At 40.3% G+C, this 14425-nt stretch overlaps 1 protein-coding gene across 1 annotated transcript in view; it reads left to right on the top strand.

Moving 5' to 3' along the window:
• Nucleotides 1-14425, top strand: part of HFM1 (helicase for meiosis 1) — a 111847-nt gene that overhangs the window by 52196 nt on the left and 45226 nt on the right. Inside the window, exons 23-27 of the mRNA XM_004619925.2 lie at nt 4187-4284; nt 4365-4496; nt 10611-10696; nt 10919-11002; nt 11159-11316. Of these exons, the coding sequence (XP_004619982.2) occupies nt 4187-4284; nt 4365-4496; nt 10611-10696; nt 10919-11002; nt 11159-11316 (558 nt within the window). The remainder of the gene's footprint in view (nt 1-4186; nt 4285-4364; nt 4497-10610; nt 10697-10918; nt 11003-11158; nt 11317-14425) is intronic.

Below are 14425 nucleotides of genomic sequence, written 5' to 3'. Positions count from 1 at the left end.
TGTCCTTTTTTAAAACAATCCTGCTTGAGATAATTTGGAGTTTTAGTTCTAGAATGTTAATTTCAAAATATTTTCTGTGCCTACTCTAGCAAATCGATGAGCAATGGGATGACCATGACAGTGATTTTCTGTGCATTCAAAATAACAGATTCATAAATTTTTCATTGCTTACTTCATGAATTTTTAAATCTGTCATCTTTGTAGCAAAGAAATGTATTTGACTAAAAGTTGGCTAAGTCATTCACTAGAATTTTGTTTGATACTGTTCTTTACATTTTTAGTAACCTGCTTTTTCTTTTCTTTCTTTTTCAGTCTTTTGCTAATAATCACCTGTATGTGGGGGATCAAGGGAGGGCATAACAGAAGTGCTCAGGGTTTACTCCTGGCTCTGTGATCAGTGGTCACTCCTGATGGTACTCAGGAGTCCATATGTGGTACTGGGAACCAAATCTGGGTCAGTCACATACAAGGCAGGCATCTTATCTACTGTAATTTCCCTCTGGCCCTAATACTCTTTTTCTTCTTCCTTGCTGTTGTCTGTTTTCTAAATTGTTAGTGACCTTATTTATTAATACTACCCTTTTTTGTGTGGTGGCTGTGCTAGGTGGTGCAACCCAGAGGTATTAATGTTGTTAGGACTCAAATCCAGGTCCTCAAACATGGAAGGCATTCTACTACTCTACCACTGAGCTACATCATTGGCCCCACTAATCCCTATTCTTAACTACACAGAAAAAAGATTAACATTTCTTTTTTGTTTTGTTTGGGGGGGGGTTGTCACACCTGGCGATGCACAGGGGTTACTCCTGGCTCATGCACTCAGGAATTATTCCTGGCCGTGCTCAGGGGACCATATGGGATGCTGGGAATCGAACCCGGGTTGGCCCTGTGCAAGACAAACACCCTACCCACTGTGCTATTGCTCCAGCCCCCAAGATTAACATTTCTTAGCCAACTTTGTAGCTTGATGTGGCCCTATAACTAAGATATTTCTAGTTAATAAGATACAGGTAAAAGTGTGAAATTTGTCTTCCTAGAATGGAGTCAGGTTGTAAACAGGACATCATTTCTTTACCTCTTATTCTTCCCTTTCCACTTATGTGCTTTATGGAGTAAATATACAATTGCTAGTACTCTACCAATCTTCTTAGACTAAGATACTTTGAGAATATATGCTACACATGATAAAGAGCAGAAATATTGGTCTCCAGTCATTTGAAAGATCACAGTACTTTTTTTTTAAGTAACATTTTATTTTGAAGTTTTTGAGGGAAGGAGGAAGGGATAAATGGGAGAGAGAAGAGTAAGAGTAACGCGTTCAAGAGAGAACTCGGGCTTCTCCAAGGGTGGAGAGAGCTCTACACACATCCTAGCACGAGACACGAAAGCACGAAAGTACACATCTCAAGATGGGAGATGCAGGCAACACGTGCTCAGGCACCACATGTACTCGGCCATGTGGGCGCAAGCAGCACATGGGCTCAGGAAGCATACATATGCGCACCGATCACAGTACTAAGTTTAGGATTACCTTACTGGGTATCTTTTACACCAGAGAATAATCAATTTATGTTTGAGCCTTGTAGACTGGTCATAGTTGAGTCTACTTCAAACTAATTCAATACCACATCTCATTTAATCCTTTCAATAATCCTAATTTAGTCATCCTATAACTACCACACAATTCTATTCCCGTTAGTTCAGGTAGCAGAAGTGCCATGTCACCTGAGCTAAGAGACTTAACATTTCTATAGAGAACAAGCCTGGAGGAGAGTGAAATAGCCCTAACAAGGATATGTACTGACTGGAATAAATTCTTGTTCTGCTTTTCATTCTTGTTTAAATATTATTTCAAAAATATTATGTTTACTACAGCAATTTATGCATTCCACGATTGTTCAAAAGCCCTGTTTTTCTTCTGTGTGGAAGAAAGAATGCTATTAGCATTTTTCCTTCAGGTTCTTTTTTGTAACCAAACCTTGTAACTTTCTACTTCCTAATAGATGACATAAAATAACTTAGAATTATACTGAAGCTAAAGGAAATAGTCTATCAGCTGAAGGCACACATTCTGAAAATGGGGTTTGTTCTTTCTTTGTATTTTTACATATCTTCTACTAAAACTAAGCCATGATTGTAGAATTATGCTGCCTACTTTCCCTTTGCACACCTGAAGGGTTTTGATCTTGTCATGAGACCACTTTCCCCCGAAAAATGTAATATAAGTTTGGTAATTTTAATTAGATTCAGGGTTATTTGCATATGGCTAGTTATTTGCATATGGCTAGTTATTTTAACGTCAAAACAGGCAGCTAGCTGGGGCCAGAGTAATAGTACAGCAGATAGGGCATTTGCCGTGCATGAGCCCGACCTGGGTTTGATCCCTGGCATTCTGTATGGACCACTGAGCATCACCAGGAGTAGTTCCTGAGTGTTGAGTCATGAGTAAGCTCTGAGTGTCTCTGCATGTGGCCCCCAAGTAAAAAACAAAACAAAACAAATAGAAAACCCAACAACAGCTGCTTAAAAATAAAAGCAGAGAACAAAGAATCTATGGTACAGAGGGCACAGTAGGAATGGTTGATTTGAGCATGAATTTGCCATCTTCCAACCTACTGTTTTATTGCCAATAAAGCTCTTTTTCTTTTTCTTTTCTTTCTTTTTTTGTTTTTCGGTGGTTTTTTTTTTGGGGGGGGTCACACCTGGCATTGCACAGGGGTTACTCCTGGCTTTGCACTCAGGAATTACTCCTGGTGGTGCTCAAGGGACCATATGGAAAGCTGGGAATCGAACCCACGTTGGCCGAGTGCAAGGCCCTACCTACTATTGCTCCAGCCCCAATAAAGTTCTTTTTCAAACAAAGAAAAAACAAGACAGAATAGATGGTATATCCTTTTTCCTTAATCACTTAAGTTTTGTAGCCAAGAAACTGCTCATTTCTAACAATCAGCTAATAGACAAAACAGATGCCTCAGCATCTAGCCACTATGCCTATTATTCAATTTGCACTTAAAATATTTGTTGATTATATACATTGTGCTATTTTTTAATATCTTTCTATTGTATATCAATCAACCAGAAAAGATAAGGACAGTTTGATAATTTTAGATGTTTTTGGTATGATCATGTAGTGTTACACAAATCGAGACTGAGAGGAATTTCAAAATGAGGTAATTAAGTTAACTATATGCTATAATTTTTATTTTTTACATTTTTATTGAATCACTGTGAGATAGACCCTTACAAAGCTGTTCATGATTGGATTTTAGTAATACAGTATTCCAACACCCATCCCTCCACCAGTGTACATTTCCCAACACAGTGTTCCCAGGTTCCCTCCCATCACCCCATCACCCGCTACCTCCCGCCCTTCCCCACTCCCTGTCTGCCTCTATGGCATGTGCTTGTCCTCTTTTTCTCTCTCTCTCTCTTTCTCTCTCTCTCTCTCTCTCCCCTTTAGGGTATTGTGGTTTGCAATATTGATACTGAAATATTATCAAGAAAATCCCTTTACCTACTTTTAATCCTCAGATCTTGTCCAGCATGATCATTCCCAGCTATTATTGTCATACTGGTCTCTTCTTTATCTTACCTACATTCAATCCCACACACACTTGTGGTTAGTTCTAACCGTTGACCAGTCTTCCTATTCCCTGTCTTCCCTGGCCATGGATATTAGTCTCTATTATATATATATATTTTTTATTTTTTATTATTTTTTTTGCTTTTTGGGTCACACCCGGCGATGCACAGGGGTTACTCCTGGTTCTACACTCAGGAATTACTCCTGGCGGTGCTCAGGGGACCATATGGGATGCTGGGATTCGAACCCGGGTCGGCCGCGTGTAAGGCAAACGCCCTACCCGCTGTGCTATCGCTCCAGCCCCTCTACTATATATTTTTTTATATACCACAAATGAATACAGTCATTCTGTATCTGTCCCTCTCCTTCTAACTCATTTCACTCAGCAAGATACTCTCCATGTCCATCCATTTATATAGGCAGATTTCATGACTTCATTTTCCCTGATAGCTGCATAGTATTCCATTGTGTAGATATGCCATTGTTTCTTTTGTTCCATTGTCTGTTCTTGGGCATTCAGGTTGTTTACAGATTCTGGCTATGGTGAATAGTGCTTGTGCGATAATTTTTAAAGGAAGTAATGAAATGTGTTCTTTCCTTCAGTCTTATTCAGGCTCAGCTAGGATGCATTCCTATACAAGACTTTGCTTTGACACAAGACACTGCAAAGATTTTCAGAAATGGTTCTCGAATTACAAGATGTAATGTATTAACATTAATCAATTTTCAGTATTTTTTCCAGTAAACTAGTATACTGAATTAACGTTGGAAATTTTTTTAGGGCTATCAGAATTTATGGCTACTCAAGAAAAGAAGTTTATCATACTATTAAACAGCTTGATTTTAGCAAAATGTTTTAGATGTAAACTTTGGGAAAACTCTAAGCATGTATCCAAACAGCTGGAAAAAATTGGTAAGTACAATAAATGTATTCATTGTCAATATCTGTAATTTATTTTATTTTTAAATGTTTTAAAAATTGCTTTGGGGCCAGAGTAATAATACAGCAGGTCGTGTGTTTGCCTTGCACATGTCCAACCCCGGTTCAATCCCCAGCATCCTTCGGGTCCCCCAAGCACCACTAGGAGTAATTACTGAGTGCAGGGCCAGGAGTAAGCCCTGAGCATCTCCAGGTGTGACCCAAAAAGCCAAAACAAACAAACAAACAAAAAACAAACCAAAAAACAAAACTACTCTATAATAGGTACAGATATTTAACTTTAAAAACTACAGGACTAAATAAGGTATGATATTTCTCTTGAAGTTGTGATTTTATTTGCTTCTACTTAAAGAATTATTCCATTCGCAATTAATTAGAAAAACCAGAAAAAAGTGAATGTCCTCATTAAAATTTTTTTTTGAACCAAAAATGACATTTAACTTTAATAGTATGTGATGGCTGCTCTATTTTCCACCTTTTTTGTGGGGGAGAAGGTTGAGTCACCTGGTGGGCTACCCTGATGATGTTCAGGATACTATGCTGTCTGTGTGGGTGATGGGATCCAAAACTGCTGAATGCAAATTATCACTCAAAGAGAGAGAGCAGTCACCCCAACCTCTCTCTCTTCCACTTTTATAACTTTTGTTTCAATTTCAATGACAAGGTACAGATTTAACACCTCTGACTTATTTCTGGTTCATTACTAATACTTTTATCAACTTATTGACACCTGTATCTTAACTGCTTGTTTTCAATAACAATAGGAATTGGTATTGATGTAATAGAGAGTATGTAGACAAATTATTGTACCTGATTATTTCCTGTCTGGTTCATGACATAAACTGGAATCTGGCTTATGATATAAACGGGAAAACTCTAGAAGGTGCTATTTACAAAGACTGGGATAAACTCAAGCACTCTTAAGTTTCCAAATTTGTGCCTTTGGCTTTGTGAGATTTTTTATTTTTGGGGTAGCGGGTAAGGAGAGCTTCACCTCATTGTGCTCAGGGCTAACTCCTGGCTCTGTGCTCAAGGATCTCTCCTTGCGGAAATTGGGGGGCCAGATGGGGTGTCACGGATCAAACCTGGGTCAGCTGCATGGAAGCAAGTGTTAACCCACTATACTATTATATTTTGAAATTATTGTTAAACTTTGAGAGTGCTTTATATATTTTGGATATCACTTTTTTGATGAATAATGTGTGAATATTTTTCTCAAGAAATAGGGTGGTTTTGTTTTAAATTCCATTACTTAACAGTGAAGAAGCTTTTTAGTTTGATATAGCTTCATTTCTTTATTTTCTTTATTTCTGCTATTTATTTTTCTAGTGGGGTCAGACTATTGGACAGTAATGCCTATGTTTTCTTCCATGTATATTATAGGAATAAGTTTTATATCAAAGTGTTTAATCCATTTATTCATAAAAATAAGTAAGAGAGGGGCTAGAGCAATAGCACAGTGGGTAGCATGTTTGCCTTGCACATGACCAACCTGGGTTCAATTCCCAGCATCCTATATGGTCCCCTGAGTACCGCCAGGATTACATGAGTAATTACATGATTACATGAGTGCATGAGCCAGGAGTAACCCCTGTGCATCACTGGGTGTGACCAAAAAAGGAAAAAAAAGAATAAGTAAGAGAAATACTTGAAAATTAAAGAATAGTTAAAGCTGTAAGGAATGCTAATTAATATGTGTATCTTAGATAAGGTAGTAATATTTTGGAGTTTTATACTTCTTGAGAGTCTCTTGCCCCCTGCTCCTGGCTGTCTTCACTGGGGCCCCTCGGAGGGACAGGTTGAGTTTTCCTCCCCACCCTGAGCAGAGCCTCGACAGTTAAAGACCTTCTGAACCCAGCCACAGCCATGCTCAAGGCCACTCTCCACACATTCAGATGAGCCTCAAGCATGAAGGAACCAGCAGAGGAACCCAAGTGTGCGGGACCCGGGGCCGAGATCTCCAAAGTTGCTCTGGATTGGGACTGGGCCTCTTCCACCCAGATTCCCCATTTTCCAGTAACTAGGCAGTCACAAACAGAAATTGCCCCTGGCACCGTGTAATCCCATCAATGGCCAACATCCAGAGGCTATAAAACCAAGCTCCTGGAAGCTTATATAGCCTCTAATAGCCTAGTTCTCACTCTTGGAGAACCTGACAAGCTACCGAGAGTCTATTGGCCGCTCAGGAGAGCCTGGTAAGCTCCCTGTGGCGTATTCATATCCCAAATACAGTAACAGGTATATACATACCTCTCGGAGAGCCTGGCAAGCAACCTGTGGCGTATTCCGTATGCCAAAAACAATAACAATAGGGAGTTGGTAAAGATGGGTAAGGAGTTGTTGGTAAAGATGGGTAAGGAGAAGGTGTTAAAATCTTAGGACTGAGTGTAATAGAGACGTTACTGGTGCTTGCTTGAGTAAATCAGCGAACAACGGGATGACAGTGATAACAGTGATTATACTTCTAACAATATCTTCTATTTTGGGATTTGGATAAATTCATTCTTAAGAGTATAGCACTGTAGTACTGTTGTCCTGTTGTTCACCAATTTGCTCGAGCAAGCACCAGTAACGTCTCCATTATGAAACTTGTTACTGTTTTGGCATATCGAATACGCCATAGGTAGCTTGCAGGATCTGCCATGCGGGCAGGATACTCTTGGTAGTTTGCTGGGCTCTCCGAGAGGGATGGAGGAATCGAACCCGGGTTGGCCGGGTGCAAGGCAAATGCCCTCCCTGCTGTGCTATCGCTTAAGAGTATAATAAACATAAATTTCAGTCTCTTATAGAGGCAGGCAGGGAGTGGGGGGTGGGGTGGTCGGAGGGAACCTGAGGACACTGGTGCTGGGAAATGTACACTGGTGGAGGGGTGGGTGTTGGAATACTGTATGACTGAAATCCAATCATGAACAGCTTTGTAAGGGTATATCTCAGTGATTCAATAAAAAAGGTTTTTTAAAATTTTTTATTTTATAAAGTATTTCACAATATTTGATTACATTTAATATTCAAGCACCAATCCCACCACCAGTACACCTCCCCACCACCAGATTTGGGATGTTTCCATTCCAAGCCCCAAGCCCTGTCCCAAAGCACAATCAAAATAATATATTTTGTATTGTCTGTTGTGGAAAACTGCCAAAAATGCTACAAAAAAGTATCCATAGAGGAGCTGGAGCAATAGCACAGTGGGTAAGGCGTTTGCCTTGCACTCCAAGGCAAACGGTTTGATTCCCAGCATCCCGTATGGTCCCCCAAGCACCGCCAGGAATAATTCCTGAGTGCATGAGCCAGGAGTAACCCCTGTGCAATACTGGATGTGACCCAAAAAGAAAAAAAAAGTATCCATAGAGGAGACAGTGTGAAGATTGTTCTATTTTGGCAGGGGCCATTAAGACATCTTTAGAATTTCACTAACATGTTGTTAAAGGTTGAATATATCTTAAACTGTGTATCAGTGTATTACTGTATCACTGTATCACTGTCATCCCTTGTTCATTCTCCAGTAACATGTCTCCATTCACGTGCTAGTGTAGCCCAGTGGCATATTGGGGGCTCTTTCAGGGTCAGGGAAATGAGGACCATCATTGTTACTGTTTTTGGCATATCGAGTAGCCATGGGTAGCTTGCCAGGCTCTGCCATGCGGCGGGATACTCTTGGTAGCTTGCCGGGCTCTCTGAGAGGGATGGAGGTTTTTGGGGCAACCTCTAATCCCCTTTACAGGTGTTCCCAGTCAGGCATATTTATATATGTACATATATATATACATATATATAGTTCCCTCTATGATTTGTTGCCTACTGTCTGAACCCATCAAATATGATGTGGTAATTGCAGAAAATGAGTGTCTTATAATGTATTGCGCAGCCACAAAAGCGACCACAGGGTCCACGAATATGTTCACTCATATGTAAGGCTCGGCCCGAGTGTGTGGAAAGTGGCCTGGAGCGTGGTGGTGGTGGTTGGGTTGTGGAGGTCTACTGCCGGGGCTGGGTCCATTGGGGCAGGGAGGGCTCTCACCCAACCCCTCTCTTGGACACCCTCAGTGAAAACAGCCTGGCTCAGAGTCTGGTGATATGGTTATGGGGGCCTCATTTTATGCTCCCTTCCAGGAAAAGCAGCCATGAGTTCTGGACAGTGGCCAATGAGATTATCTGGTGCCAGCAAGAGGTGGTTTATGGGTGTAACCTGTGAGTTGCCAGAGACTGGGCGAAGCAGGCAGAGGATCTCTGCTCCCAGGTCCCGTTGAGCCCAGAGTCTAGGTCACAAAGTTCCGCATGACCTGGGTTCTGTGGGACTTCACTCATGCGTGAGGCTCGGTCTAAGTGTGTGGAAAGAGACTTGGAGTGTGGGGACAGTTGGGTTGTGGAGGTCGGCTGCTAGGGCTGGGTGCCTTCAGGCAGGGAGGGCTCTCGGGTAAGTGAGAGGGGGGGCACTCTCGCCTGGCACAGAGTCCGGTGGCTGGTTATGGGGGCCTCATTTTATGCTCCCTTCCAGGAGAAGCAGCTGTGAATTCTGGAGGGTGGCCAAAGAGGAGCTTATCTGGTGCCGACAGGAGGTGACTTATGGGCGTGACCCCTGGGTGAAGCTGTGTATATAAGCATATATATATATGTGTATATATATACATATATATATATATATATATATGTGTGTATCACTGTCATCTCATTGTCAATTTACTCGAGCAGGCACCAGTAACATCTCTATTACACTCAGCCCTGAGATTTTAGCAGCCTCTCCTTACTCGTCTTTCTCAATGATTGGAGGCTCTTTCAGGATCAGGGAAATGAGACCTATATAAATACATAAATATGTTGCCTACTATTTGAACCCCATCAAATGTGGTGTAGTGATTATGGAGAATGGGTAGGGAGTGTCTTATGATGTGTCAGTCCAGGAATAGTTCACTCTTAGGTGAGGCTTGGCCAGAGCGTGTGGGAAGCGGCCTTGAACGTGGAGGCGGTTGGGTTCTTGAGGTTTTTGGCTGCCAGGGCTGGGTCCCTTGCGGCGGGGAGGGCTCTCACCTGCCCCCTCTGGGGCACCCAAATGAAACAGCCTGGCTCAGAGTCCAGTGGCATGGCTATGGCAGGCATCACGTTGCTCCCTTCCTGGAGAAAAAGCCATGTGATCTGGATGGTGGCTTATGTGATTATCTGGCACTGGCAGGAGGTGGCTTATGGGTGTGACCCCTGGGTCGCTGGAGACTGGGGAAACATATAAAAATGTTTAAAATTTTTTTCAGTTTCTTAAAACACAAGTAAGCAGGGAAAAAATGGAATTAAATTTTGATATATTGAAAGAACAAAATTAAAGCAAATGTGACCCAAAAACAGTCAACAAGAGAATGGTAGGAAATTAGTTGAGAAAGATAGCCTGTGTTCAACTTTCTTAGTTAAGGGGTTTGACCATGGTAAGGAAATTGCCACTTTATTCTAAATGCTTCTGGAAGACATTGGAAGTTTTAGGTAGAAGAATAGAATGATCTGAACTAGGTACAGAATCATACAGATAACTGTTTCTAAAATAGATCTGAGAAACTTAGCTGCATGAAATAATATTCCTATCCTAAATAAGGTTGTCATTTTTTATCAAATCCTAATACTAGATCTCTTGATACTTGCCCGATGGATCATATATGGTCAAACTAAGGGTTGAATTGACATGTGAACCAAAGAGTTATTCTTTTTTAAAATAAAGTAAATATATGTCTTACTTTGGTTTGAAGAAATTAAACAATTAAATGATGCCATAACCAGAATAATTGAATTGAAAACTTTAGAAAAAAACTTAAAAAGAATTGTCTAATTGGGGCTGGAGCGATAGCACAGCGGGGAGGGCGTTTGCCTTACACGCAGCCAACACAGGTTCGATCCCCGGCATCCTGTATGGTCCCACAAGCACCGCCAGGAGTAATTCCTGAGTGCAAAGCCAGGAGTAACCCCTGAGCATCGCTGGGTGTGACCCAAAAGAGCAAAAAAAATTGTATAAATTTTAATAACTTTATTGATGTAGTTCAATATTTAAGTACGGATTTAGTTTTAAATGGATTATTTAGAAAATATCATTTAATTAATTTCCCACAGGTATCTCATTATCAAATGCAATGGTTAATGCAGGTTTGACTTCCTTTAAAAAAATAGAAGAAAAAAATGCAAGAGAACTTGAACTGGTATTTAATGTTTACTTATTTCTAATGTTTCCTGAATTCTACCTATATTTTAAAACCTGTTTTTTGTCTTTATTTGCACTAAAATAATTTTCCTTTTTATTGTCATATTTCAGTTTATCCGTGTTTTGGTTTAAAAGAATTATTAAAATTATTGGCTTTTAAAATACTTCGCTAAAATGTTTCAGAATTGTAGTAAGAATATAATGATATAAATGTTTTTAGATTTTAAATAGACACCCGCCTTTTGGAACACAAATAAAAGAAACTGTGACATATCTTCCAAAATATGAGCTTGAAATAAAACAGGTATCTTTTAAGATTCTTTTTTTAGGCATTTTACTTTTTTAAAGGTATTTTCATTGACTTTTCAGGAGTAAAATTATTCATGACTGTCTTGGAACTGAATCTGAGTTGTAAGGTTATTTGTAACACTTTTTTGTCTTTCTTTTTTTGTTTTTGAAGATTACAAGGTATAATGAAACCATGGCAGAAATATTAGTCACCATTATGTTAAAAAACTTTGAACAGCTACGAACTAAAAGAACAGCACCAGATTCTCACTATGTTACATTAATCATAGGTAATGCAGATAATGAACTGGTTTTTAAGCACAAAATCATGTAAGTGTTAAAGTTATATTATTTGATTTTATTTTTAGGCATATACTATAATAAAAATTACAGAGAAAAGCATAATAGTAAATTATAATTTTTAATCTATATATGGGTAGTTTCTCTATTAAATAAGATATTGACATTGTATTTATTGTTTTAGATTGTTATATTTAGTACTCAAAAAAATAAAGTGAAAGATCACTATAATCTGAATAAAAAGTAACAATAGTTCACTGTTGCCAAAATTTCTAATTGTGATGTTTTTATCCAGTCATTTATGATATTACTACTGTTTAAGTTCAATCTTCCTTCTACTGACTTCAAAATATAACTTCTATTATGAATTTAAATCTAAAATTTTCTGTAGACCTATTGTAGGGATCATAGCAGTTATATCCAATGTATGGAAGAGGTATCTTCCTTTGCTTGTCTATTTTGGGGGCCACACCTGTCGATATTCAGGGCTTAATCCTGATTCTGCTTAGGGTTCACTTCTGGGAGGGCTGAGGGGATCATATGAGGTACTGAGAATTGAACCCAGGTCAACAACGTGGAAGGCAAGCATCCTACCCACTGTACTCTCTCCATCCTGGAGGTACCCTCCTTTATTATTATTATTATTATTAGCAAGCATCCTACCCACTGTACTCTCTCCATCCTGGAGGTACCTTCCTTTTTGATGATGATGATGATAATGATGATGATGTTTTAATGAATCACCATGAGATACAGTTACATACTTACAAACTTTTGTGATTATATTTCAGTCATACAATGATTGAGTATCCATCCCTCCACCAGCGCCCATTCTCCACCACCAATGTTCCCAGTATTCCTCCTGCCACTCCCATCCCTTCCCATCACCTGCCTCTGTGGCAGGCACATTCCTTCTTTCTCTCTATTCTTTTGGGTATTATAGTTTGCAATACAGGTACTAAGCAGCCATCATGTTTGGTCTTTAGTCTACTTTCAGCACACATCTCCCATCCTGAACAATCCCTCCCACCATCATTTTTTTAGTGTTTCCTTCTCTATCCCAGCTGTCTTTTCCCCCAGTATGTGAGACTGGCTTCCAAGCTGTGGCATGATCCTCCTGTCCCTTATCTCTACTGTCTTTAGTGTTAGTCTCCTATTATGTTACTTTATGTTCCACAAATGACTGCAGTCATTCTATGTATGTCCCTCTCTTTCTTATTCATTTCACTTAGCATTATACTTTCCATGTCCATCCAATTATATGCAGACTTCATGTTTTTATATTTTCTCACAGCTGCATAGTATTCCATTGTGCAGATATATCAAAGTTTCTTTGGGGCTGGAGCAATAACACAATGGGTAGGGCGTTTGCCTTTTCCGCACACGACCCAGGTTTGATTCCCAGCATCACATATGGTCCCCTGAGCACCACCAGGGGTAATTCCTGAGTGCAGAGCCAGGAGTAACCCCTGTAAATCGCTGGGCGTGACCCAAAAAAAGCAAAAAAAAAAGTTTCTTTAACCAGTCATCTGTTCTCGGGTACTCAGGTTTTTTCCAGATTCTGGTTATTGTAAATAATGCTGCAATAAATATACAAGTGCAGTGTCATTTCTTCTGTACTTTCTTCTTTTATCTCTGGGATATATTCCCAGAAGTGGTATTGGTGGGCCAAATGGGAGCTCAATTTCTAGTTTTTTTGAGAAACATCCATATTGTTTTCCAAAAAGGCTGACCAGTTGGCATTTCCACCAGCAGTGAAGGAGAGTCCTTTTCTTCTCACATTCACACCAACACCATTTGCTTTTGTTCTTTTGGATGTGTGCCAGTCTCTCATGTGAGATGATATCTCATTGTTGTTTTGATCTGCATCTCCCTGATGATTAATGATGAAGAGCATTTTTTCACATGCCTTTTGGGCGTTCAGATTTCTTCTTTGAGAAAGTTTTCATTCATCTCATCGCCCTACTTCCTGATGGGATTGGATGTTTTCTTGTCCTCGAGTGCCTTGTATATCCTTGGTAACAACCCCTTTTTAAAAAGAGTATTGGGTGAAATCCTTTCCCATTCTGTACACTGTCTCTGTATTCTGGTCACTGTTTACTTTGAGGTGCAGAAGCTTCTTAGTTTAAGATAGTTCCATTTGTTTCTCTCTGTTTCCACTTGCTTACTTGGTCAGTGGCATTTCATCTTTGAAGATACCTTTAGTTTTAATGTCCTGCAGGTTGCCAACCTTTTCTTCAATGTACCTTATAGATTCTGGTCTGATGTTGAGGTCTTTAATCCAATTTGATCTGACCTTTGTGACTGGTGTTAGGTAGAGGTATGAGCCCCCCCCCTTTTTTTTTTAATTGAATCACCATGAAAACAGTTACAAAGCTTTCAGGCTCAAGTCTCAGTCATACAATGATCAAATATCCATCCCTTCACCAGTGCACATGTTCTACCACCAAGAACTCCAGCATACGTCCCCTCCCACTTCCCCCCCCCCGCCCACCTGTGTGGCAGATGATTTTCACTTTACTCTCTCTTTACTTTGATTACATTCAATTTTCAAAGAAAACACACTATTATTATTTGGAATTCCCCCCCCCCCCCAACAATCAGACCTGCCGAAATGGCATCATTAGATCATATGTTTTCTCTTCTGATAACAAAGAACATATGATGTTGCACAGTCACGAAAGCAGCTGCCAGTTTGGGAATTCTGGTATTTTAGTAATTAAGTCCAGAGGTATTTCTTCCAGCAGCTGCTGCGTTCCTAGATTGGTTTGTGTGCCTCTGGGATCCTGTCTTCAGGAGCAGAGGAGTTGTTCATGGGTGGCCGCTCGGGGTCTCATTTGGGTGGGGAGCAGGGCCGGTTCTGCCCCCCACATCACAAGATTCCCCTCGCATCCCATCACTGCAAGCTCCTATCCCTCTGTCCAATTGGCTCTGAAAGGTGGCAGTCGCCATGCTGCCACATAGGGGAAAAAAGGCCGAGGGACAAAAACCCTTCCCTTCCTGGGGCTGCATGGGGCCGTAGCTTAGTTCACAGTCCAGGAGTACGTCTGCCAGCAGCCGCTGCATTCCAAGATTGGTTTCTGTGCTTTTGGGATAATGGCTGCTCAGGGATGGGGGAGCTGTTCCTGAGGGCTTTTTG

This window comes from Sorex araneus, chromosome 5 (genome assembly GCF_027595985.1).
Source record: "Sorex araneus isolate mSorAra2 chromosome 5, mSorAra2.pri, whole genome shotgun sequence".
In the NCBI taxonomy this organism is placed as follows: Eukaryota; Metazoa; Chordata; class Mammalia; order Eulipotyphla; family Soricidae; genus Sorex; species Sorex araneus.
This window is presented reverse-complemented; position numbering and strand designations above follow the sequence as displayed.